The 25,493-nt window shown below is 38.3% G+C and overlaps 1 protein-coding gene across 5 annotated transcripts in view; it reads left to right on the top strand.

The window, feature by feature from the left end:
• Nucleotides 1–25,493, top strand: part of GRID2 (glutamate ionotropic receptor delta type subunit 2) — a 1,456,428-nt gene that overhangs the window by 1,393,931 nt on the left and 37,004 nt on the right. For all 5 annotated transcript variants that reach the window (XM_032861590.1, XM_032861599.1, XM_032861608.1 and 2 more), the window contains one exon: nucleotides 23,572–23,812. In XM_032861590.1, the coding sequence (XP_032717481.1) occupies nucleotides 23,572–23,812 (241 nt within the window). The remainder of the gene's footprint in view (nucleotides 1–23,571; nucleotides 23,813–25,493) is intronic.

Below are 25,493 nucleotides of genomic sequence, written 5' to 3'. Positions count from 1 at the left end.
AGCATACATTATTTTTAAATTTTAAAAAGTCAACTAACTAAATAAATAAATAAGCAAATAATACAACAGTTTTATGATATATTCTTAATCGTTAAAAATAAAAAGTGGTGTATATATTCACATGTGGGTGTGGAACTGCTGAACTAATGATAGTAGGCAAATATGAGAAATAGGCTTGGGGAAGAGTAAGAACAAAGGAAATGTGATACTTTCACTTTTTTATTTATACATTCCTTTTTACAGCTTTTTTTTTCTTATAGTATAAACGTATGCCACTTTTTTCAAAGATGACCCCCAAGGGATTCTGATGAGCAGTCATGTCCAAAACAACTACTGATTAAGAAATGTGTGAATTTCCTCTATTTGGCATTTTTTGTTACTAGTCTTAGAGGTGTTTTTTTAAATTTTTTAAAAATTTTATTTATTTGGGAAAGAAACTGAGAGAGCACAAGCAAGGGGAGGGACAGAGGGAGAGGGAGACACATATTCTCCACTGAGCAAGGAACCTGACGTGGGGCTTGATCCTAGGACCCTGGGATCATGACCCAAACTGAAGACAGCCACTTAACCAACTGAGCCATCCTGACACCCCATCCTATAGTTTATTTTTGAAACTGTCATTTCTGATACCCCACATTTTTTATCATTGTCAATTTCATCACTTAGAATCTTCCTAAATTTTCCTCATATATATCCAACTACTAATTCATTCATTCATCTAGTCTATGGGTATATATACTGAGTGCTCCTGAGCACTCAAAAGTGCCCTATAGGTTCCAAAGTGCTAATCCAGGCACTGCAAGCCCGGCCCTCACAGAGTGAGCATCCTAACATCTCTTAGCCTTAGTCCCTTCATCTGTAAAATGGATATATTGTTAGTAACTTTCTTATAGCGTCATCTGAGGATGAAATAAAATCATGTTGCAAAGCCCTCAGCACTGGTATCACAGAAATGCTCAGTAATTCTAAGCTTCAACAATTTTTACTGTGATCATCATCATTTTTTCATGACCAACTGCTTGACCCAGTGTGGATTTTCTAGAAGAAAAAAACCTACATTTCATCTTAAGTAAATGAAAGTACATTTCATCTTAAGAGAATATAATTGTTGGAACGTCTGGGTGGCACAGTTGGTCAAGGGCCCAACTCTTGGTTTTCATTGAGGTCATGATCTCAGTGTCGTGAGATTGAGTCCCACATCAGGCTCAGCCCGGAGTGTGCTTGGGACCCTCTGCTCCTCCCCCCACTCTCTCTCTCTCTCTCTCTCAGTTCTCTCTCTCTAAAATAAATAAATCTTTTTTAAAATGTTATTGTGGACCTTATAGACAATTGGAAGTACATCTGCTTTGCAAAATCACAGCAGATTTTAGAAGACTTAGGGAAAAAGAAGTCAAGTCAGGAAAAGGAAGAATGTGGTCTCCTGCTTACTACCTCCCTGAGCCACAGAATTCTAATTTCCTAGGATTAACAAAATAGATTACATAGCAGAGCTGATACACATTTATAAAAATATGTAACTTTTTTTCATTCAGTGAGCATGAGGAATTTCCTTTGGAAATAATGTTGCCAAAGGGTGGTGAGTGGGTCCTTAATCCCAAGAGCAGATACTCCTTTGAGTGGAAACCAAAGTTCAGGAAGCTTGGAAAATGACTTCTCTTTACATTTACACTTGAACTTAATGCAAAACATGGGCTAAATCAGTTTGAGCTTTCTTTTTCTTTTCTTTCTTTTTTTTTTTTTGTATATTGACTCAAAAGTTAAATATGGAGTCAGTTTTATCCAATTAAATGTATTGTTTAAAAATGAAAACAATTACATTTCCAATTATAATGAAGATGAAAATTGCAATGGCTTTAGTTATGGTATGTTTTTTCTCTTTTTTCTTTTCTTTGTTGTTGTTATTGTTGTTGCACACAGAGCGAATTTTTCTTTCAGCAAAGGGAAAAAAAATTGAACGATGATTGTTAGTGGTCTTGTTGCAGTGGTCCCCGGTTAGGTTCACCCTGTGTTTGCAGCAGGGCCTCGGTTGTCTAATTATGTTAGCTCTACAAGAAACCCCAAGGTAAACAGAACTACCATAGACAGTGTAACAATGAGCAACAAGTGTTTCTGTGCCAAAGAACTAGAAATTTCTCCATGTAAAATATGGATTTTTGGTATATTCTAAAAGCTATTTTTTTAAGATTTTTATTTATTTATCTATTTGACAGAGATGATAAGTAGGCAGAGACAGGAAGGGAAGCAGGCTCCCCACTGAGCAGAGAGCCCGATGCGGGGCTCCATCCCAGGACCCTGGGATCAGGACCTGAGCTGAAGGCAGAGCCACTGAGCCACCCAGGCACCCCCTAAAAGCTATCTTTTAACTGAGAAAGAATAAAGGGCAAGCAATATCCCAAAGTCATGAATCATAAAAATTATTTTATGGTGGAAAGGAGCAGATACCAAGTACTCATAACAAATATGTATTGTGTAACAATGGGCTTTGCACTCGTGCTACCAAAAAAAAAAAAAAAAGCTACAAAAAAGTGAATACAGTCCAATGCCCACTCTTAAAGCATAAGGCTATTTCAGCCCCCCAATACTATGACATAGAAATGCTTTATTTCAGACTTTATTTAGGGAACCCAGCTGGAATGCTCTGGTGAGTTGGTTAAATACTTGTCACAAAAGCAGCATAGTCAACTCTCCTGATAAGTACAGCCAATATACATTGTTTTCTACAAATCCTTGAACTTCAGTTGAACATTTGGGTTGCAGTCTTTCTCAGGAATCATTATTTCAAGGCATGTCTTCACTCCTGGATTTGGTTTCAACAGGACTACCAAACTCTGAAAAAGTACCAAATATTGAATAGAAGAAAAAAAAAAAAAAAGAGTTTGGTAGTCATGCCAATTTTGTTTTATGTTTGGCGTGAACATTATTGAAACCAATCAATTAGTATATTGCAAGGCATCACTTTAAACTTTCTTTTCAGACATTTCTTGTAACACAGTGAGGCTATTTCACTTGCTTAGTCCAGTCATTAAAATGGACTTATAGGTCCGGTGGTTATGTTCATTGTACTTATTCCAATTGGTCAATTCTGTTTCTCACTTGAAAACTCACCAAGAAATACAATTCTTTTTAATGGAGGCAAGTGTTTGCAAGTATTGACAAAAAGTCACAGACTTTTTTTTACAAGGAGATGGAAGAGAATATTTTTCACTCCTACTTTGTTTGTGTATATGTCTACATACTACAGAAGACAAGAGTCTATTCCATCTCAAACTATACCTGGCAAAAGGTACATAATACTTTAAAAAAAACTGTAACATGACATTCATTAGAACTGATCATAACACTTTCTGCCCTGTTACTCCACTAAAACAAAGTTCAAAGGAATTGCTTCAAAACACATGTAATCAGAATTTTAAAAATGGCTGTCTTGAGTAACTTTTCTTTTTCCATTCTTCTTTGTTTAGTTTCACCATAAAAGCAATTTATTTCCAAAGACTTGGAAAACTGTCCTAAAGCATGTATACTCCTTCTGACCCTTGTAATTTTTTGAATGCATCAAATACCATGATTATAGACGCTACAAATAACTCCCATGTGTAGTTCTTCTCTCTACTGTAATATTACATTCATGTGAATATTTTATTAATGCCAATGTGCCTCACTCGGCTATGTGATTGGTGAGGGCAACAATCATCTCCTCTTTCTTGTTATTGTTCTCCAGAAGCAGCTAAGTGCCCAGCATATAATAGCTGCTCAATAATTGTTGTTGAATGAATGAATGTTATGCCATATGAGGCACTTTGAAAAAAGTGGGTAATCACCGTTTGACTGAGTTTTATTCTTTTTATGAAGACTAATCACCTTATATACACAAAAAACTGCTGTACATATTTGTTTATCAAATTCTTATATGTAAATATTTTAAGTCATTCAGAGAAATAGTATACTAATAATCAAAGTTAATCTGTTATATTATCAAGTGCAAAATTCATTACTGGTTCTAATATTTGAAATCATTTATCTTAAAGACATTCAAAAAATTAGGATGTCTTAATTCTCAGTGTCACCATGAGGTAAGTACTATTTTTTAAGCTGCAAAGAAAATGTTTTCTACTCAAAAAAAGAAAAGCTACAAAAAAGTGAATACAGTCCAATGCTGTATTCAAAATGACTGTTTGGCTGTGTTGGTTTTTGGACTAGTAGGTGTCTTTGGGCATATGATATTTAACATCTCAAGGAAATTTAGATAAATGTTTAGAAAGATTAATAAGTATAAGAAGTATTAAAAACAAAAACACATCAATTACTTATCAAGAAGATATGAACTATAAAATTAATCACAATTTCACCTAAAAAGTGTTTGAGGGTACTCTGAAGTCCAAGTTGAGACATTGTATAGAGATGGTATGTGGGTCCGTATCTAGTAGTAAGTTGTCATCTAAGAATTTGGTAAATGATATACAAATAAGTAGCATGGACATTCATTCTGAAAACCCTATAAATTGTAACTGTGGTCAACAGTTAATTCATGTGTGATTTCATTATATGTAAATTATCTGTGTGCAGTAACAGTAGAATGTGGATTTTTTTGTTTTTTTATTTGGTCATTTGTTACCCAGCAAGATTCCATGAGACTCCACAAACTGAAAAGCAGGATAGAATTTAGAAATAAGAACATCTCTCCATCATTCATATGGCTCCTTGGAGAGTTGGAGGAGGCCAGGAGTGATTAGTTGGAACTTGTCTTTGAATGGGAGTTTAAAACCACTTCTGCCCGTGTGAAAAACGCCTAAGGGCACTAAATGATTATAAGAATCTCAACCAGGGTTTTGTTTAAAGGCAGATACATAAGATAGCAAGCATACTTCCATCAAAATGCCCTGCAGTTTTGTTTTGTTTTGTTTTTTTTTTTCATTTCTAGTATGTTTAACCTCCTAAAATAACTTTAATGTGTGCCAAATAATCCATTCTACTTGCAAGGTCTAACATGACGTGGAGGCTGACAGAGATAAGGGTTCAAGGCAGGAGGAGCTCTGAATTACTTTTCTTGTTTTTTTTTTTTTTTTCACATTAGAAAAAAGGCCCAAAGGAAAACATAGATCATTGTGATAAAGGTATTGTATCTTCATATTTCATTGTGGTTGTCAAGAATTCTTGCCAAGTCATAAATGTTAAGTAAACCAGGGCAAGAACTGGATAAAGTACAGGTATAGTCAGTTAGAGTCACATTTGGTATCAACAAAAAGTTACCTTTGTCCTGATTATTTTCTTCATTTTATTAAGTACGTTAGGTAAATTGGATGGGGATGGGCATGCCAACCTTTTACTCTTCCTTCATTATGTATGTGTGTATGTAAGAGAGGGAGAGACAGAGAGAGACAGATAAATTGATAAGATTTTAAAGATCATTTCTGTTTTGTTGCATTTTGTAAGTTTAAATTTCAGTGTTCAAAATGTACTAGTTCCCTCTGTGATACAAGAGCTTTCAGAAGGTTGATGAATTAAAATGCAGCTTATCAAAGTGGCAAGATATGAGGGAAATGATCATTTGCAAAATAAAGTATGGATTAGGAAGGAGGGAGAAGGGCAGTTGGAATGATTTTTCAAGGGGAAAATGAAAGTTCCGTGACTGATGGGAAAACAATCACAGTTCCTTTCCATGCTTCGTAGAACCACCTGTCCGTCATCTTTCTTTTTTTCTCATTCTTGGAATTGGGTATGTAGGGAAGGGAGAATTAGTGGCGCTGAGCTTCCTTCAACAGATGAAGGGACCAGAGGCAACCTGAAGCTTCTATCCAACCACTTCGCTTCCATCCGTCCTGTTCCTTCTCCTGAAATGGCTCCTGAAATGGTCCACCAAGACTCTGTATCTCAAAGCCTTAGTTCGAGTAGCTGCCTCCTTTATGACACTTTCTTTGATCACTTTTGCCAAAGCGACCTCACCTGGTTCTACAGAACTAGGTAATATTTCTTTAATGGAACCTCTACAATGCTATCTTTGGACAGGTTTTTTGTTCTCCCTCTCCCTGCCAAAAATAAAACAAGCCAAAAAACAACACTCTCTAGCCCTATGATCTTACACAAAAGACTTCCATTTCCTTGTTCCTGGGTTTCTAAATACATAAGACTAGGGATAAAATCAGTAAAGTCATAGGGTGGTTTTGAGACTTACATGAGTGAATCACCATAAAGTGAATAATGCAGGTGAAGAGATGGATAGGTGCTCCAGAACTAGGTGGAGATATTGGGCATTATTCCTGCCTACTGGCCCCAGTGAGCACATACTAGTTTCCCCTCCTGAGCTCAGTCTTTCACTCTGCGCATTGATTGACGACGTCACCCTCTGTGCAAACTATTACGCTAAGTACTGCAGAGCCCTCAAAGATCCCCGACACCATTACCATCATAATCCTTTGGAAGAGATCAAAGAGATCACTGGGTTGAAGGAACAAAACACTCATTAGAAAATTAGAAGCAAACTTCTGGAGAGAGTTCAAAGATGGATAAATCCGTGGTTCCACCACAGCTTGATGATGAGAATTCCCAGGGGCCAAGATTCTGAACCAGTAAACAAGAATCTTTGGTCGGTAGCCGAGGAAATGCAAGTGATTCTTATGATCATTCTAGTGGGAAACATCAAGAATAGTTACATATGGTTGGTGATAAAGGCTTTCCGTTAAAAGCTAATTTTGACTGGAGTAGGCACGCTTTTTGTAAGAATTAGGATAGAAGAGAGTGATGTCATTTTAAAAAACATAAGGGACTAAGATGAAGGGACCAGAGACAACCTGAAGTTTCATCCTACAACCATCAGGCTTCCACTGGCTTAATCTTCTCAATAAAGTAGGCAATAAGATCCTCTGCTAAGAACAAGACAGGTGGAAGGGCAGTTCAGGATTTGGGAAATGTAGAGAATATTGGGAGAGTTGCTATGGTGATGTGTTACAGGGCTCAATGAGAGGTAAATTAAACTGAGGGTCAATATCCTGACTGGGATTTCCAAGTCCAGTTAATACCTGAGTTAGGATCATTCTCAAGTCCCCAAAAGCTCATAGAAATAAAAATGCACTGATACTATCAATAAAGGTAGATTTTTAATATTATCCAAAACAAAAATAATGTAAATTCTGAGTATCATCTGACAACCTCCTTTCTTCTGCCCAGAACAAAAATTAAAATGTGATCTCATGAAACGTCCAGGAGTCAGATTCTCATAAATAACAGCAGATCGACCCATTGCACTCTCGGCTGATCTGTGGATCTGTGGCTAGCTGAAGAATCCATGAACTCGGGGCACCTGGGTGGCTCAGTAGATTAAGCCTCTGCCTTCAGCTCAGGTCATGGTCTCAGGGTTCTGGGATCGAGCCCTGCATCCGGCTCTCTGTGTAGCAGGGATCCTGCTTCCTCCTCTCTCTCTGCCTGACTCTCTGCCTAATTGTGATCTCTGTCTATCAAATAGATATATAAAATCTTTAAAAAGAAAAAAGAATCCATGAACTCCCCTAGGGTGAGAGTAAGGTTTCATAATTAAGCATGTGTTGGTGTTGCTTTTCTTGTATTTTTTCCTTTTGGCAAAGTAAACTCTTTTATTCATTCCGTTTTTCCACATCACATCCTCAGGGTCATAATGGGTCTCCCACAGTTCCAGGTGGTTATTGGTTCTTGGGCGGAAATGCTCCTGTGGCATTACTGATTGCAGCCTTCATGGGAAGGACAGTGATTGACTGTGTTGCTTCCTGGGCAGCTGTGAATTTGCTGTACGGTGGTGACAGGTCCTTCAGTGGCCTCCTCAGTCTCAACTTGACAAGAAATCTGGAGAAGGAGCTAGCACTATTGAAATGTCATGTCCTCACCCCACATTGTATTCTGTCCCTCAAACTAAACCCAGGTCAGTGAGAAGTCATGGTTAAGAAGATAGTAAATGATGGCACTGAAATTGAGGCTGTCCTTCTGTCTTCCTAAGGCTTCTGGCCCCTGGCTTGGCCTCCTAAAAGCTTCATGTTGTTTTCCTAGGCTTTTCACAGCTGCCTGCTTCCTCACCCACAATCTCAATACTTCACACTCTATTTATTTTCTTGGCTAAACTATCAGATCAGACGTTTGACCTTAGGCAGCACAATGGGTTTGGACTTAGTTGTTGTCTAATTCAGTGTTCAATTCCAAAAAAAGAAATTGGAACCCTGTAAGAAAATGGACGCTACTCTCTCATCATGGATGCACCATGTTAGTCTTTATAGTGAATACAATATTAGCTGCCTGGTATGGAGAACTTAATATCATGCTGAGCACGATGAATGCACACTACAGTTTAAGATCAGTATTATTTCATTTCCTGGACTAGAAAAAATGAAGCTCAGAGGGGTCACATTGCTTTGCCAGTACATATTCAGGAAGTAAGGAAACAAGGATTCCACCCAGGTTGGTCTAACTCTATATTCATATTCTTTACTGCTACACTCTCCTCTTCCAAAAAACTCAATCCTTAAACTGTTTCCTCTCCTTCACATGTCCTAAACTCTTATCTGTCCCTCACTGTCATGATTTGATTTCTCTTTGATCATATTTTATGATGCCTTTCATCCACCTGCATATTTGCAAGTGGTTTCATGAGTAGAATTCATCTCATCTATTTTTGCTCACTAAAACACCGTATATTGGGTTTGTACCTTTCAACCTTATGTATCCTTATTTTTCTCTATGGATCATATCCTGATTCATCATAAGTGAAAATGATAAAACTAACACAGGGTAAGAGAAGATGATAGAAGAGAAACTGAATAGTTGCCATTGATTCTTGGGTGGTGGGGGGAGTGGAATGGGGGTTAGTGCTAAGACTTAATGAGCCCCGTCATCAGTTATTAGATATCATCTCTATGGACACTGTTAACCATACTTACCATCTGCATGGCTCCAGGCAACCATTGCCCAGAACTGAAGGAGAATAGAATCCAAAGTTTAAAAAAATTAAAAATTCAGAAACTTGGGAATTCTGACCAATGGTCTCAGGCTATGATCAGTGACATTAAGCAATAACACTCTCTCTCCTCTCTCATCCCTAGAGATGTTCACCCCAATACCAGCTTATCTTGTTCATGCATCTTAGACAATTCTTATATCTGAAAAATCCTGGGGGCTCTCCAGAGCTCTGTGGAGCATCATGGAGGCTCACTGAGAAATCACTTGCTGCTTAGTGTAACAAAGAATCTAAAAGCACTCCTTATGTTTTAATTTCCTCCAACTCATGTTGCAAGTCATGCCTCACTGCAAAAACTAGATAAGAGCATAAGTCTCTTTTTTTTTTTCATTACAACTACACGAATATCAGTTCACTATAGTCTCATAGACTGTAGTCTCCTCTCCTAGGAAGTAAGTAACATGGGTCATGTTACTCGTGCTGCGAAGTGTGTCTATTTCTCATATTACCCTTGTTGCTGTGGCAAAGTGCCAATGTATTGTAGATGGAATGCCATCACTTGCAGTGATCTATAAAGCTTGAGTTTTGGGGCACCTGGGTGGCTCAGTCAGTTAGGGATCTTCAGCTCAGGTCGTGATCCCAGGGTTCTGGGATCAAGCCCCACATCGGGCTCCCTGCTCAGCAGGGAGCCCGCCTCTCTCTCTCTATCTGCCTCTCCCCCAGTTCATGATCTCTCTCACACTTCTCTCTCTCTCTTGCAAAAATAAATAAATAATATCTTTTTTTTTAAAAAAAAAAAAGCTTAATTTTACTTTAGTGATACTTTCATCAGAGGGTTTTATCCTTTTTACTTATCTAGAAACCAGTAGAGTGCAGTAACCACTATTCTTTACTGCCATATGCAAGGTAAAGATTCTTTACAATTTACCAATATTCTGAGCAATGGAGTTACTGACAAATATAACTAGATATCCAAACATGGGTAAATTGCACTCCCACAAGTAGTCATCAAAGTTCTTACAAATATTTCAGATCCCCACTTAGCTAGGTTGCTTTTATTTCTAATTCACCAAGATTTGGAACAGATGTGAAAGGCTGATTATGTCAAGTTTGGGGGAAAGTAGCGAAATAGCAGGCTTCACAAATGCCTCCACTTTGTACATAACCACATATGGTATCATCAGACCTATTTCTGAATAAAGAAACTAGCCACACAGTCTCTCTGACAATCGTTATCAGGACTAAATGACACTCCATTTTTATCAAGCCTCTTCTCTGAGTTATTGAAGCCTCCCATACTATCATCAAGTAAGTAAATAGTGCCATGCATAGCTCTCTTGCTATTATCACAGAAAAATTGCAAGCAGCTCGCATGAGCTTGCACAGGAGCTGTGGGAGTCAACATCCGCTTCATGACAGCACAGCCCTGCCATTTCATTTTATCTCGACACATAGACACGTGGAAAGATAGACTATTCCCTTTATATCTATTGGTAAATTTTCTTTCTAATAATTGCTGAAAACTTCACTCCAATACATAGTTAGTCCTGCTGGTGAAGAAAATAGATACATTATCTGAGGTAATAGATAAGTCTCATTAAGAAGATGGAATAGACTAATTCCCAGCATATCTCCCATGCGTGGGAAAACTAAATTGTGAAATACAGCAGTAACACATCAATTATCTTTTCTGCATGGAGTTAGATAGGTCTCACTGCTACTTTATACTACATTATGTAATTTTTTTATAAATAACCATTTATGTCAGAGTACCTTAGTTTGCTGCCTCATTAAAAAAAAAAAAAAGACAACCAATATTTCTATTCCAAGTGAGACTTATTCTTTTAACTACTTAAGGAATCCAGGTATTCTATTTAAAATTGATGTTCCTACTGATTAACAAAGGCCCAAAAGGTGGGTGTTTGTTATTAGCCTAAAAACTAATGCTACACATCCGACAATATTACGCTTTTAATGGAGCCTGGCTCTAACCAGTGAAAGTAAAGCTAACGATCAGCATTCACAATAAAGGTTTGAGAGATCCTGTGTTAAATAATGACTTGTTATCACTTTGCTTTCAGTAGTTTGCCTTATCAGGTTATCATAGGTGAAGTACTTGAAAACAATTTCATTTCTTAAGTAGTTTAAATATCTCTCCCACATTCTCATTTGCATATTTTTTATTAGCAAATGTTTTCTTAATATGACTGTAACATCCCAGATATAGAAATTTCACATCACAGGAGTTAAATTAATGAAGTTTATAAATGAACACTTGGCTTATTGAAGGAAATGATAAAGAAGAGGGTTATTTGTTTAATTTGTGGACTGTGTAACAAAAGTAAAGCAATGACAATAAAACGCCTTGTAAATTATAAAGTGTTATCTTAAAAAGGAAAATTTTATAGTTGTACATATCCTAGTTTTTAAAAACATCCTAACTACTGGGAGGGAGAAGAAGACACGTAAATTCTCTGGGTTCTGAGTCTCAGACCAGTTCTATCCCAAACATGATCCAGAGAGAGAAAGAAGGAGGTCGGAAGAGAAATCCCAGAAAAACTGTTGGACAGGAAAGTCACCCGTAAATAACAGCCCTACCCAAATCGTGACACTTGCCTCCATGCCCGATGGTTCACAATCCGTGTGTGTGAGTCTGTGCAGGCCACTATCACACAGTAACTGGAGGCCTATGCAACAGATCTTTAGTTCTCACAGTTCTGAGGCTACAAGTCCAAAATCAAGTTTCCAGCCATGTAAGTTTCTTTAAGAGGCAGCTCTAACAACACGCACTCGACAACGCTGTTCCTAACCTCTCCCTTGTTCCAAATTCAAGGTTTGGTGACCCTTTTGCACAGTGCCTTTCATTGGCTGGCCTCTTCCTGGACACTGAATCACATTACGGTAGAATTACACAGGAACACGATTACAGATAATCATCTAAGAGATGACTGTTTTTTTTTTTTCCCATTTATAGAAACATTATAGCGTGTTCAGATTCACAATGGAAAGAAATTAGAAAGATGAATTCACCTTTTAAAATGTCTGCAGTGAACAGACTGTTTTTGTATGGGTCTAGTCACATGGAGGAAAGTTTATGTGATGTTACTGTCTTAACACTCTTTATTAAAAAATTGGAAACACTTCCAGCAGAGTCAGAATAATACTAAATGTAATATAATACACCTGGAAAGTTAGAATATAATTTTTTAAAAGGACTTTAGGCTGTCCATCTAGGTAAAACGTAGTAAAATTACTTTCTTAAAGTTGTACTATTACTATTATCAATGATCTAACTCTTGGCAGAGAATTTTAATTGCTTACATTGACTTTGTCCACCATCTTGAGTACAAATAGACCCTGAGGTTTTTGTTTTGTTTTTTTTTTTAAAAACGTATGTTGATATATATCCTCCAAACCAGGAGATGTTTGCATCATTAAAAAATTCTCATCGTAGAGTACCTACTACTCTAACAGCTCTTAGAATAATGAATTCCTTCTGCATATTTAAACTGTTAGTCAACTTATAAAAAGTTCTGTGCTTATGCAGATGTTCTGAGAATATTTGTTCATTCAAAAGTTTCCTTCTCCGTAATCTTCTCTCTCCTAATGCTGTGCCAAAGATCTTTATCATGATATTTATCCACTTACCCATAGCACAAACTTTAAGATCCCACTTATTTTAAGGCTTAGTTGTCAGACTCAAAGATATTAAAATATCCATAAAATGTGTATAACACACTAAGCAAAAAAAGTTTGACTTTATGGCCCTCTTTCATAAACATGTTTGAAAGGTCTGCCTAAGAAGATTTCGTATTGCCTGAAGAGTGACTGTAAGCAGAGATGGTCACTGCCAGTTTCTCACTGAAGAGGGAAAGAATTTTTCCCCTTTACCCTATAACCCAAATATCATACTGAGCTTAAGGATGAAGCTGACATTTTAAAAGATCACCAAAAGTGTTCTCTTTCCAGTTGCAATTATGCCCTCCATCTCAGTGGGAGCCATCGTCAGGGTCTTTTCAGCTCTCTAGCGTCTTTCTGGCTTGCTTTCTTTATCCTGATTATCTAGTCATTTGCCGCCCAGCACTCATTTTATGAAAGATCATGTCTGCCATTTCTATAATGAGTGCTTGACTTTTACTGCCAGCATAAACACATAAAATATATAATAATTAAAGTTCACTAGTCACCAAAGTCTTGAGATCCATCATGTTGCTAATTTGATTTTTCAAGCAATTGCTTCTCTGTGAATGAGGCTGATTTTGCCCTCTTAGGCATCGCAAGACCTGTGATGGAAGGGGCTGACTCTAACCCTGAAGGATCAGTCTGAATGGGCACCATATACCAGGTTTCAGGCTCATTGTCAAAGAATGACACATCTATAAAGTCGAATGATTTTTTAGAGCCAATGAAAATCTCATCAACAGTTGAACCTAAAAATTGTTTTACTGTTGCACATTTTTCAAAATAGTTAAGTGCTATTTAATAAATATTTACCTTTTACGGGTTACTGTTTAAACTAAGGAAAAATTTCATTGGGATAACTATGGAAGTTTGCATCACAGAGACTGAAACTTCACAATGTGTTGACTTACGTTGAGTAAGGATAAGGTTTCAAAACACCACTTCCTTATTTTGAACACACTGCCTTGTTTTGATAACATTGGCAAAGCCCCCTGAGTGCTTCATGATAATGAATTCATCTGACGTTTATTCTAATCGCGCAGAGATTAATGAACTCATGTGATATTCATGGGGCTCTCCGGAGACATCAGGATGTATTACACAAAGTGTTATATTTGTGAATGGATACAATGGAATACCTGTTAGCCAAGGAACTTGAGTAGTCAGATCCTCAGTTAGTAAAGCAGCAGGAACTGAAGAGGCAGCATCCACTTATAGTAGTTTTTTTCAGAGAATAATAAAGACCTTGACAATGCATTCAAGAAAACAAAATAGTGCAGAAGCCAGAAGACCTCGGTTTGAGAGCCAGCCTTGTGGCCTTGGGAAATTTTCTTCACCTCTTAGCCTCAATCTCCCCAGCTTTAAAATGAGAATTTAATACCATCAGCCTTTTTAAAGCCTTCTACAGGACTAAGGAGTGGGGCAGGAGTGGTGCAATCAATCAATCAATCAATATAATTCTCCCTCACAAGGTTATCTTAAGAAGTAAATAAAATGGTATGCAGTGTTTTTGATTAAGTGCTTCGTAAACTTTGTGGCATTTGCATGCATTTACTATTGGCTTTCCTTTGGGAAATAGATTGTCTGGAGAAAGTTTACAGTTTATTTCCCATACACAGAAAAATGGATGCCTTAGGAAGACATCACTTTCTACATAAGGACATGGACACTATTTTCTTAATAAGAAAAGCAGATCCGACCAGTTAAACAGGTTACTGGACTATCTTTTTTTAAATCTGTTGGTGAGATATCAGGTTTGAAGCAATACAGGGAACTTCTCTTTCTTATGCAGGTCTATGACGTACAACAGTCTTCCAGCAATGACTAAATGTATAATTAACTCCAGTTCTGTTGATTCTGCCCGAAGGGGGAGCGGGGCAGGTCACTTCACCTCACTAGACAGGAGTCAAATATGATCTCATCTCCCAGACCCCTTCCAGTACCAACATGCTGTCATTCTCATGCAGCGTCCATAGTAATTCTTTACCAACCCGAACAAACTTCTCGTTAGTTTATAGTACTTCTAGTCACCCATGCTTAAAACCATTTTTATATCTTTTGATTAAAAGAAACCCCACTGGGAAGTCTGGAAGGTTCAGTTGGTTGAGCGTCTGATTCTCAATTTTGGCTCAAGTCAGGATTTCCTGGGATCGAGCCCCACATCAGGCTCCCTGCTCAGCCAGGAGTCCCTCGGCCCCTCGCCCGCACCTGTGCTCTCTTTCGCGTGCACTCTGCTCTCCCTTTCTCTCAAATAAATAAATAAATCTTTAAAAAATAATAAAAGGAACCCCACCTTTTCTGCTTCAGTCAGTTGTCTTACCTATTCTCAGTAAATCATAGCCACTGCCTGAAATTTCTCTTAGTATAATATTTGTTCACATCCCTCTGATTTCAAGATAAAACTTCCATCACCTAGAAAATGATTCAGCAAATAAAGACCTCAGAAGACAAACACCACATGATCTCAAATAATTAGGGCCGTCACTCTCTTGGCACATAGGCAGTCCCAGTCTCAGAGTGTAGGTCCAGATGTACGTTCCAGGATAACCAGAAAACCAAGGAAATCCAAAACTCACTTGACCTATTATACTGCCATTGTTAATATATGCTGTGTACCTCAAATGCGTTCTCAGTGTGATCAAATACAAAACCCACATATGCTCATTCTTCTCATTTAAAGGCACACACAATAATAATAGGCATTACTACATATTGATTATTATATGTTATTAAGACAAGGTTGAAAGCACTAGGATAAGAGTCAAAATCTCTGGTTTTCAAACAGATCCGATGCTTTCTAATGATGTAGCTTTGCCCAAGTCATTTAAGCCCTCTGAACTTCAATTCTCTGTCAGCAAAATGGAAACTTGTTGACTTCATAGAGTTATTTGCTGTGGGGCTCTATAGCCGGCCAGCAGCTAGCCAGCAGGCCAAATGCAGCTCGGACCTGTTTCTGTAACCACAAAGGCACAGCTGACTAGGTGCCACAGAGACCTTAACATTCTGTAAGAATCAACCATCAGGCCCTTAGTTAAAATGTTCATTAACCTCTCACCTAACGAATGGTATTCATAAACCTGTTTGAAATGCCATATTCATCTCTGTGAGATCTTAGGTAATCTTCAGGGACTGTATTGAAACAATGGGCATCGGGCTCAACTAGCTGGAAGAATTAGTTAAAAGTCCAGTTTCAACAAAGGAAATAGCTTCTGCTAGTCTATTTTGGGTTATTTGGTATTACTGAGGTATTATATGTAATCAAGAAGTTGCTGTTGTATATAGCTTCTGCTAGTCTATTTTGGGTTATTTGGTATTACTGAGGTATTATATGTAATCAATAAGTTGCTGTTGTATCTAATGTTACTAACCGATCATTAAGACATTTTGCTTAGGAAAAGAAAAGCCACCGATGCCTGATTCACAGCAAATGGACATAATTTGTTTTTACAACTCTGATGTTGAAGTCCCGATATCAGATATGCCAGTCAGAGTGCCGCTGCGCTTAATTGAATACTAAATCCGAGCCTTTGATAAGTGCTTTTGCCTCAGTCCAAGTTTACCTACATTTCCCAAGCCCGGAATGAAAGAAATGATGAATGAATGAACAACCTATTGAGCTGACATTTTTCTGAAAATTGTCTGCATGCTATTATTAATTCTTTCTCAGTAACCATGGAGAGGAAATTTTTGTGAGAACCCAGCAAATGAATTTAATAATGTGGGTATTCTGGGCCAAAACAGATCCACTCAGTGTGTCAAAAATACTTTTTTTTCAGTTATTCCCGAATTTCCTTCTCAACATTAAGTGACGTTACACATTAAAAGTGAGGAGACTCTATCCTAAATATCTTTTTAATTTGGGTTACATGTAACTCATAAGCGTGTAACAGATCAGATAAATGTTTTTGAGATGTTAAAATGATGTTTTTCATCCTCACCAATCTCAGTGTCAAGCTGACTCAGGACTTTCAGGTTGGAGGTCTCAGACCATAGAGTTTCTGTCATTTTGTAGCTAAAATTCCCTTCTAGTATGATAGACCAAGAAGGCCTTGGGTGTTAGAGAGATAGCTAGGAGACAAAAAGGAAAGCTGTGCCTCTTTCTGGCCAGAGGTTTCCATCAGGGGCAGAAGGTAGGAGATGAGCAGGTAGAGGGGCGTTGGGTAGAATGGAATGCACATGCAGGGTAGAGGGGTGATACCTCCCTTACCATTAAGGTCTCTGAGGGGAGTTCTGTGGGCACACCAAGCTCTGTCCCAGGAGAGAAGACCTGAGACGGTGAGAAGTCAGAACTGCACAGTCAAGAAAAAGCAAGGGTTCCATCTTTGGCCCCAGGCCTCTCTGGCTCCCATGAGGTGTGAACGCTGAGTTAGAGCACCTGGACCGCTTTTGGAGCCCCCTGCGGTGAGTGACAAGGTGGCAACACAGTAGTACCTGAAGGCTGAGAAAGAGTCAGGGGCTGGATGAAGAAAATGGCAGAAGCTGAGAAAGACGTACAGTGCCCCAGAGGTCAACAGAGAGGAGCCCACGAGCCCTAAGGGCACAGAGAAAGACGTTAGCCAATGTTAGGGACTTAAAGCCTCTGCCCATTTCAGCAATATTCACCGATCAATATCTAAGGGCTGAACCCATCACACATAAAAGGAGAGCTGCCAGAGCCATCCAAGGACCCGCAAGAATCCAGCAGCTCCTTCCCCACAGGCCTCCCCTTACACCCCCCTACTCCAGTGTAGGGGGTATAATACCCTTTATAAATTCTGATGCCATCTCGGAAAAAAGCAAGGAAAAGGCAAGGAATCGGAAGTCTTGAGTAATTCTTGAGCTAAAGCTAGAGACATGTTAAATTATCAGATCAGATTAAATTTTAAATCATATTGAGCTAATTTTAGTTTTGTTCCCACCACTCAGCAGGCCCAGTCTTCCTGAAGAAGATCAATTAAGTTATGGAGAAAAAGTACATTTTCTTTGCACACCCAAATTGTAGTATGAATAAATTCTCAATCACTCTACAATTACATTGTTTGGTTTAGAAGAAACCTATTGATAACAGTTTTACTCAGAGTCTAACAAATCTGTGAAACTAAAAGAGAGAGCTTTTCTTTAAATAGTTACATATTAGAGGTTATGTAGGGTAACAGGGGAATGTGTTGGAAGACAGAACTGAACTCTAGCCCTAACTCGAGAATTTACTGTTAGTCACTAAAAAAGTCATCTTGTCTCTACAACAGCACTTCCCAACAGATGTATCTTAGATGAGGTACTAGAATATCGCTAAAGTATTGATCCCTTCAGCCTTCAAAACAGCCAAAGCAGAGCCAGGGGTGGCTGGAGTTTCAGCTGACTTTCAGCTCACGCTACCCTAGTGTGATATATAAATTATTTTGGGGGAGTTGAATGGGATAATTTGGGGAAATTATTGTCCTATATGATTCCGTTTCTCCTCCATAGAATGAGTGGAGGGGGAGTGGAGAGATTTGATGATGTCTTCTGTCATTTCCATTCTAGTAGTTGATGCTTCTATGAATGTGGGGGGAGAATTCCAACTGCAGAAAGCGTCACAGGAGCTCCTCCACATGGCCCAAAAACAAAAATTCCTGTACTTAAGTGTTAAAACTCTCTGATTACCTCTAGATTTGTTCCCAGAAGAAACAATCAAAAAATCAGGTGTCATTTTTCTCAGTTTAACCAGTATCGTTTTTACAGTTCAGCAAAGATTTACCTGTGGGTAAGAAAATTAGAAAAGAGGGGCACCTGGCTGGCTCAGTGGGTTAAGCCTCTGCCTTCTGCTCAGGTTATGATCTCAGGGTCATGGGATTGAGCCCCGCATCAGGCTCTTTGCTCAGTGGGGAGCCTGCTTCCCCCTCTCTCTCTGCCTGCCTCTCTGCCTACTTGTGCTCTCTTTCTCTGTCAAATAAATTTTAAAAAAGAAAGAAAGAAAATTAGAAAAGAATCTATAGACTGCATTAGTATTTAAAGGCAAAATCAAATTTGCCTATGTAGGATCAGAAATTTGCATTCATCTTTCAGCAACCTGTTTTGTTATAAATTAATTTCAAAATCAATTTCCAGAGCAGCAATTAAGAATCGTAAGTGATCAATAATTAGAGTAATTCTCACACACAAATGAGGTTGTTTTATCTTCAAAGTGAGTAAAAAGCTTTTCAAGATGAACACCTCAAACTTGTTGAATATTTTTATTTGAATATGAAAGAAGGCTCTTCTGCTTCCCTACTCACTTCCCCTGAAATTTGCTCATTTATATCAATAAAGAATTCAATGCATACAGAATTGATCTATTAGCCATTTTCAAAATGTAGTTAGCTTTTATGGACTGCTAAGGTTTTTGTGTTCAATGGAATGACAAATGTTTTAATACTTTTGGACAGAAAAAGGAAATGCAATGATCTTGTCAGTGAATCAATAATTCACTGATTCCTCTGGGAATATAACTCTCCATTAAGAAATATGTACCAGAACAGGTCCAAAGAAAGAATGGTTGTCACACACCCTGATTATAATAATTCTAGCTTTCAAGTTGTTGTAGCCTACAAAGTGGCAAGTAATGAGCAAGGTGCTTTGTTTTCAGCTTCATGAATTTTCACCACAATGACTCTCAAAAGTGCTAAAGTATGGCTCTCACCACTCTGGAGTGAAAATGGCAGGAATTTTTCTGACTACACTCCAAGAAGAGGTTTCACTCATCCAATTGTTCACCAAGGCCTAATGTCCAACTTCCTTTCTAATAGTTACAGCACTGAGAAGTTTATACTTGATACCTTTCAGACCCACCACTTCGCTGTCATGGCAGAAATACGTTGTTCTCTGTGAGCAAAGACTGCCATCTAGTGGAAATTATAAATACAGCAAAAACAATCATTCCATGGAACTAAAAATCTGCACACATTAAGAACTGTGCAACTAGATTCTTGCAATGTTATACACATACACACGCACACACACACACACACACACACACACGCATCAGTGATGCTCATAATTAAAATACAGAACTTTCCTTTAGGTATGATTCAAGCTTTAAAAGATGCCAGTGCTTTTGAACATTTGAGATATATTATATCCTCATGTATTATATAAGGGCTCATCCAATTTGTCTTTAAGGCAGTGCATTAGATTTTGCTAAGCTTCCTTTATCTAGTCTTAAATAGGTTTTTGTTAAAAGGCAAAAAGGAGAGTGTAGTGACACTTTTCTAATGGAATTTCCAGGAACATTAAATTCTGCAGCAAAAATTTATGGCAGAACTCTGAGTTTAGAAAATATTTTCATTCCCTTCCAACATTTCTATTACACCAACCCTGTATTCCTAGACTCTGTTGTGGGCTACTCAGAGCTTGACTGAGAGATCCTACAATCTAGTTGTTCTGCCTGTCCTCCAAAATAGGGTGTCCGTGTAATGCGTCTGTGCTTTCTGAGGTCGACCATACATAAAGACATCTTTGTGGTGTGAGGGCAAATAGAGAAGTTTGCTCACTCTTCCCCCACAGCAACTCCTACCCCCCAGCTTGCTGAACCTAAAAGTTCCACAATTAAATGAATTCTTTGGATTTAAGGCCCTTTACTCCTATTAGCATCAAAATGGATGTCATAGAGTATGTGTGTATACCTCAATGATCATTTTTAAAACCAAATCATTTTTCAGGTATAGAAATGATAGGGACACATTGTGATACCAGATGCCACTGAGGAGACAGTAGGCGATCACTGGCTCTTGAATGAACATGGGAATAAATGAAAGAATAAATTAACATGAAACAGTATCACACTGTTGCTCAGGCCATTTTGGCTGAATGTGCAGTGTGGTTTAACATAAATTTCGTCCCCAAAACAATACCTGGCATGAGACCACTCTCTAAATATTTATTGACTGGATAGATGAATAGGAAGGAGTGGAATAAGTTAGAAAATTGCATCAGTGATAAGAAAAAGTAGAATCTGAGGACAGCATGCTTTTATCAAAAACCATGTTGAGCATATTCAATCAATAAATACCTCCCTGCTCTGTATGAGGCAGGATGGAAGATGGTGAGTCCACATTCCAGAAAGGGGAACAGACAATCAAGGAACCACAAATTATTATAAATGGTGATAAGTGTTGTGAAGGGAAACTCTTCCACTTCTACAAACATCGACCTAGGTAGTTTGGGGAGCAGGAAGCTGGCTGGGAAAATTGGGTGCCCATTTTGTGCCTGGATATGTTCTCATTAAGCAAATGCTGCTATAGTTTCCTTTTATTTCTACATATACCTATAATCTCAAATTCAAGAATATTATCTTTTTAAGATTTAGTTTATTTGAGAAAGAAAGCAAGAGAGAGCTCGAACAGGGTCAGAGACAGAGGGAGAAGCAAGATCCCCACTGAGCAGGGAGCCCCCAATATGGGGCTCATTCCCAGGACCCTGGGATCATGGCCCAAGCCCAAGGCAGATGCTTAGTCAAATGAGCCACCAGGCACCCCAAGAATTTTTTTTTTTCGAGATGACTAAATTTTCCTTTCCAGGAATTCAATGGTGTTTTGATTCCCCAGCGCCTTTAGGTAGGCAATTAGCTAATGGTTTGCCAACATGACTTGAATATATTTGCAAATAGGCCAAGCAAGCAATTTTGATGCTGCGATTAAAGATTACAGATGTGTGTAATATGTAATGCAGTGCTGCTGGTTTCCATGAGTAGTTGTTACTACTATTTCTGTATGTATATACATATGTATGTGTGTATGTACTTAGTGAGCTCAGTGCCCGGTGTGGGGCTCACACTCATGATCCTGAGATCAAGAATCTCATGTTCTACTGACTGAGCCAGCACAGTGCCCCATGAAGGCACTATTTCTCAAGTGTATTCTTCAAAACTCTAGCTCCACAAATTATTACTATATATTATTACAGAAGAAAAAAGTGAAAAAAGAAGGAAAGTTAGGTAATTTGGGGAAATGCCGAATTAAACAAAATCATACAAGTGTTCCTTTCCACAGGTCTTCTTAGAGCCTTTAATATGCTGACTTCTTTGTAAATTTCTGAGAGGGTGTTTCTCAAAGTTAATGCCACAAAACCCTTTTCTTGCAGAATCTCCTCTAGGAACTAGTGTCCTGTGGAACACAACTTTTAAAAATTCTGGAAATACAAATAACTTGGAGCAGAGGCAGGAATAAGGGTGAAATGTAATTCATCAATATTCATAATCATCTTGGTAAATTCAATTAATCAAATTAATTGCACTTCTTGAGCAACCCTCCAAAGCAACAGAGCTTTAGACAGAGCAAAATCGTAAGAGAGGAGAAGTCCAAGTTATAAGGGAAGCACCAGTGCAATGTCCATCCTAGGGTGTCAGCTGAGGTGCTGGGGATGAGACCAACTCTCCCTCACAGCCCTCAGGGCTGGACTTATTCCTGGCTGACTCAGGTTGAATGTTGACCGCACCCCTAGCCATTATCTTTTAACTCACTCTTAACACAGGGATGACATGAAACAGGTAAAAAGGCAATCCACCACCCAAAGAGTTATTTATTTTTTCCGAATAGACATCATTCTCCTATCTAAGGTTTTAAGCAGAGTCTCCCCAAATAACCCAAGACCTAGGGCAAGAGGAGAAGTAGAAGTCCATATATCCAAAGGCTATGTGCAAATTATAAGTCGAGCTAAAAACTCTTCGATAAAATATGTTCAATCCTCTTATCTTGACAAATATACCTTCATGCCCATAGGAGGTCAGGTCTGAGTTTCTAATTTGTGACTAGCTTGGAGTATTACACTTAACCTCGTGGCCCAGCGAGACGGTCCCTGCCCCCCTCGCTTCCACCTCCAGCTCTGTCCTGCACAGTGAAGGATCGTCTACACGAAGTTGTACACGCCTGAGTTCGTACATCTGAACTCAGTCCACACTCTCTGAACATCCCTCTAGACACTGCAATGCCTTTGCGGCTGTGAGATCTGCCCTCAGGAAAAAATGTGTGGGATAAAATTTCCCAGGTCCTGACGGAGCTCTCTGACCATTTAGGTGGGAAATTGGTGGGAACTCCTAGGAACCCCTGAGGACGGTGCACACTCTGGACAAGTTCATGACGTTGGCTTTGGCCATTCTCACCCTGTGAGGGGGACACACCTAGGGGAGGACCAGAGGTAGGCTTGTCTAGGGTAAAGCCTAAAGAGTATTTGGAAATGAGAATAAAACCTCTATGAAAAATCACACTTTAAAAAAGCTGCAGCTTTGCATCTGGCCCCAGACTCAGCGGGGGAAAAAGGAGACAAAGAAGGGTTTTTCTTATTTGAATTTAACTACTTCTAAAAGCCTCTGGTCAACTTTTCTTCTTGTTCTCTAAGGTAAGATTATTTTCCCCTTTGGCATTGAAAGGGAAACTACATCAGTTGTGTGAAAAACCAAAAATGATGTATTTTATCAACTTCAAACTTGTCCCAGGGCTTTCTCCCACACTGTGTTAAATAATAGAAGACTTTTTAATTGAATTTCTTTGTGCGTAACATATGCTGGGTGACATTATGCCAGCATCTCGCTCTAAGCAGCAAAGCGTACCTCATAAAAGCGTTAAGATCCAGAGCGTCATTCTGCGTGGAGGGAGGGAACACAGAACTGTAGCAGCTTGAAGTCACATAAAAACAGTGCCTCTGAAATGTAATTGTAAAAACACATTGCAACAAAGCGGGGGGGCGGGGATATGGATATTTAGAATTATAGAATAAAATCAAAAAAATTAAAAAAGAAGAACAGGAAGGAAGGAGGGAGCAAGAGAGGGTACAGAAGGGAAAGAGGACAGCCTGTGATACACCTCTGTCTCTAAAGTCAGAGCAATAACGTTTTCAGCGTCTCGTCAGTCCATCTGCAGGCTAAATCTGTACATTCATTTCCCCTTGTCAGCCGCCATCCTTTAGCGGTGGGATTATAAATGGTTGTGTTGTGGGCCGAAGCAATAACGAAGTCTGCACTAACACACGGCTGTGTCCTTTTTCCCAAGGATCCTGGAGCTTCAGCAGAACGGTGACATGGACATCCTGAAGCACAAATGGTGGCCAAAGAATGGCCAGTGTGACCTGTACTCCTCAGTGGACACAAAGCAGAAAGGAGGTGCCCTGGACATAAAGAGCTTTGCAGGAGTCTTTTGTATCCTGGCGGCTGGAATTGTCCTCTCCTGCTTTATAGCCATGCTGGAGACGTGGTGGAACAAGAGGAAAGGCTCCCGGGTCCCATCGAAAGAGGTACTTGATTGAGTGCTTCAGTGCTCCGTGGAGCCAACAAGTGGGTGGTCTTTCCAGGGAGGGTAATCACCAGGAAGAGGATAATGGGTTGGGGTGGTCCTTGTTTCTCCTTACTTGGAATATTGAAAATGAATTATTGATGAAATATAAAAATCAATAATGCCAATACCAATGACCATTTTAGGACATCCCAGATAAATGAAGAAGAGACTGCAGTGTTTGAAAAGACTCATTTCATGTGCCATCAAGGGCTTTAAAATTCTGCCAAATCTCAGGGTAGACTTTCATTCAGTGATTTTCTTAAAGGGTGATTCCCTTGAATTCCAGTTCACAAAGATGCTTGTCATCTTATTTCAATAAGTTGCTTAACTTACAGGTAAATTACTTGTATCTCTAAGATTCAGTCTAGACTATACAATGCCATAGGAAAATCAGAATTTGTCTCTTTACCCCCAGTGGCTCCTTCCTTCCATCTGTATGTAGACCTATAGAAGGGATTGTATGTTTTTAGTTCTTTGATGACTCTAAGCTTAATAAATCCATAGAGTAGAATTATCCAGGATTAAATTTTTAATAAAATAAAATTAAAATATTTTCAGAGGCCTGGAAGAATAATTGCAGAGTTACACATAATATCTCTTTGAAAATAGCATGTGCCTTGTTTTCATCAAAAATCATGGAATTTACAAATTAGCAGAGAAAATATGAAGTTAAAATAAATTGCTTGATTAACTTATCTTTTTTCTACTGGACCAAAAAGGTGGAAAAAAAATTTTTAATAATGAAATCATATTCATTTACTAAGGTTTCACAAAATTGAAATGGAAAATGACCTGAATTTGTTGTGTGATTTGATCTGCTGGATAGTTTCAAAGGACAGTTTGAAACTTTCAGTAACTAGACCTTGGCTAACTGATGGTTAGAGCAAATCCTGAGAAGATCTGTTTTAATGCGCAAATAAAAATGACTTCTCACATTCATATGAATTTTTACATGTTTATATTCTTTTAAAACAGATTTTTTTTCTAAAGTAATCTGAGAATTCCTTTCTACTGCCTTGTATGCAAAATTGATCAGCAGCGTATATAAGGAAAAGCTTGGCTTACCAAAGATAAAACTTAGCTTCTTACCTATCTGAATGATCATATATTCTAAATTAGCAGAGTATGAACTAAAAAGCAGATTTCATTGTGGTGTTTTCTTTATGGAATAAGCTTCTGGGTTCTTTATAGACAGTGATTCAATGCAAAAGACCACATTAGTGCAACATTATAGCTGAGATTTCATATTCTCAAAAATCTGGAAATTAAGGACTCCCCAAGCTCCTTATATTTTGAATTACTATATATGATATTAAAATTTTGCATTATTATATCTGTTGATGGATGACTACATTACAGTTGCTGTGGGAACCATAAAATTATATCTCTCAACCCTCTAAAGTCTCAGTGATAATATTGCATTAATGTATATTTTTTATTGGATTTTAAAATGAGAAAGGAAAAGGAAAAACAGTGATGCACATCAAAATATTTTTCACTGAGGAGCACTATAATAGCACAATGAAAAAAATACATACTCCATTCTAACTCATGACAGCTAATCCAGATCTATGAATAAATATTTTCTCTTCTTATGATTAATAGGTATTTTTAAATCCTCATGAATTTAATTTATTGAA

This window comes from Lontra canadensis, unplaced genomic scaffold, assembly GCF_010015895.1.
Source record: "Lontra canadensis isolate GAN:19392208 unplaced genomic scaffold, GSC_riverotter_1.0 scaffold1, whole genome shotgun sequence".
NCBI lineage: Eukaryota > Metazoa > Chordata > Mammalia > Carnivora > Mustelidae > Lontra > Lontra canadensis.
Note: the sequence above shows the minus strand (reverse complement) of the source record. Positions and strands in the feature narration are given on the sequence as shown.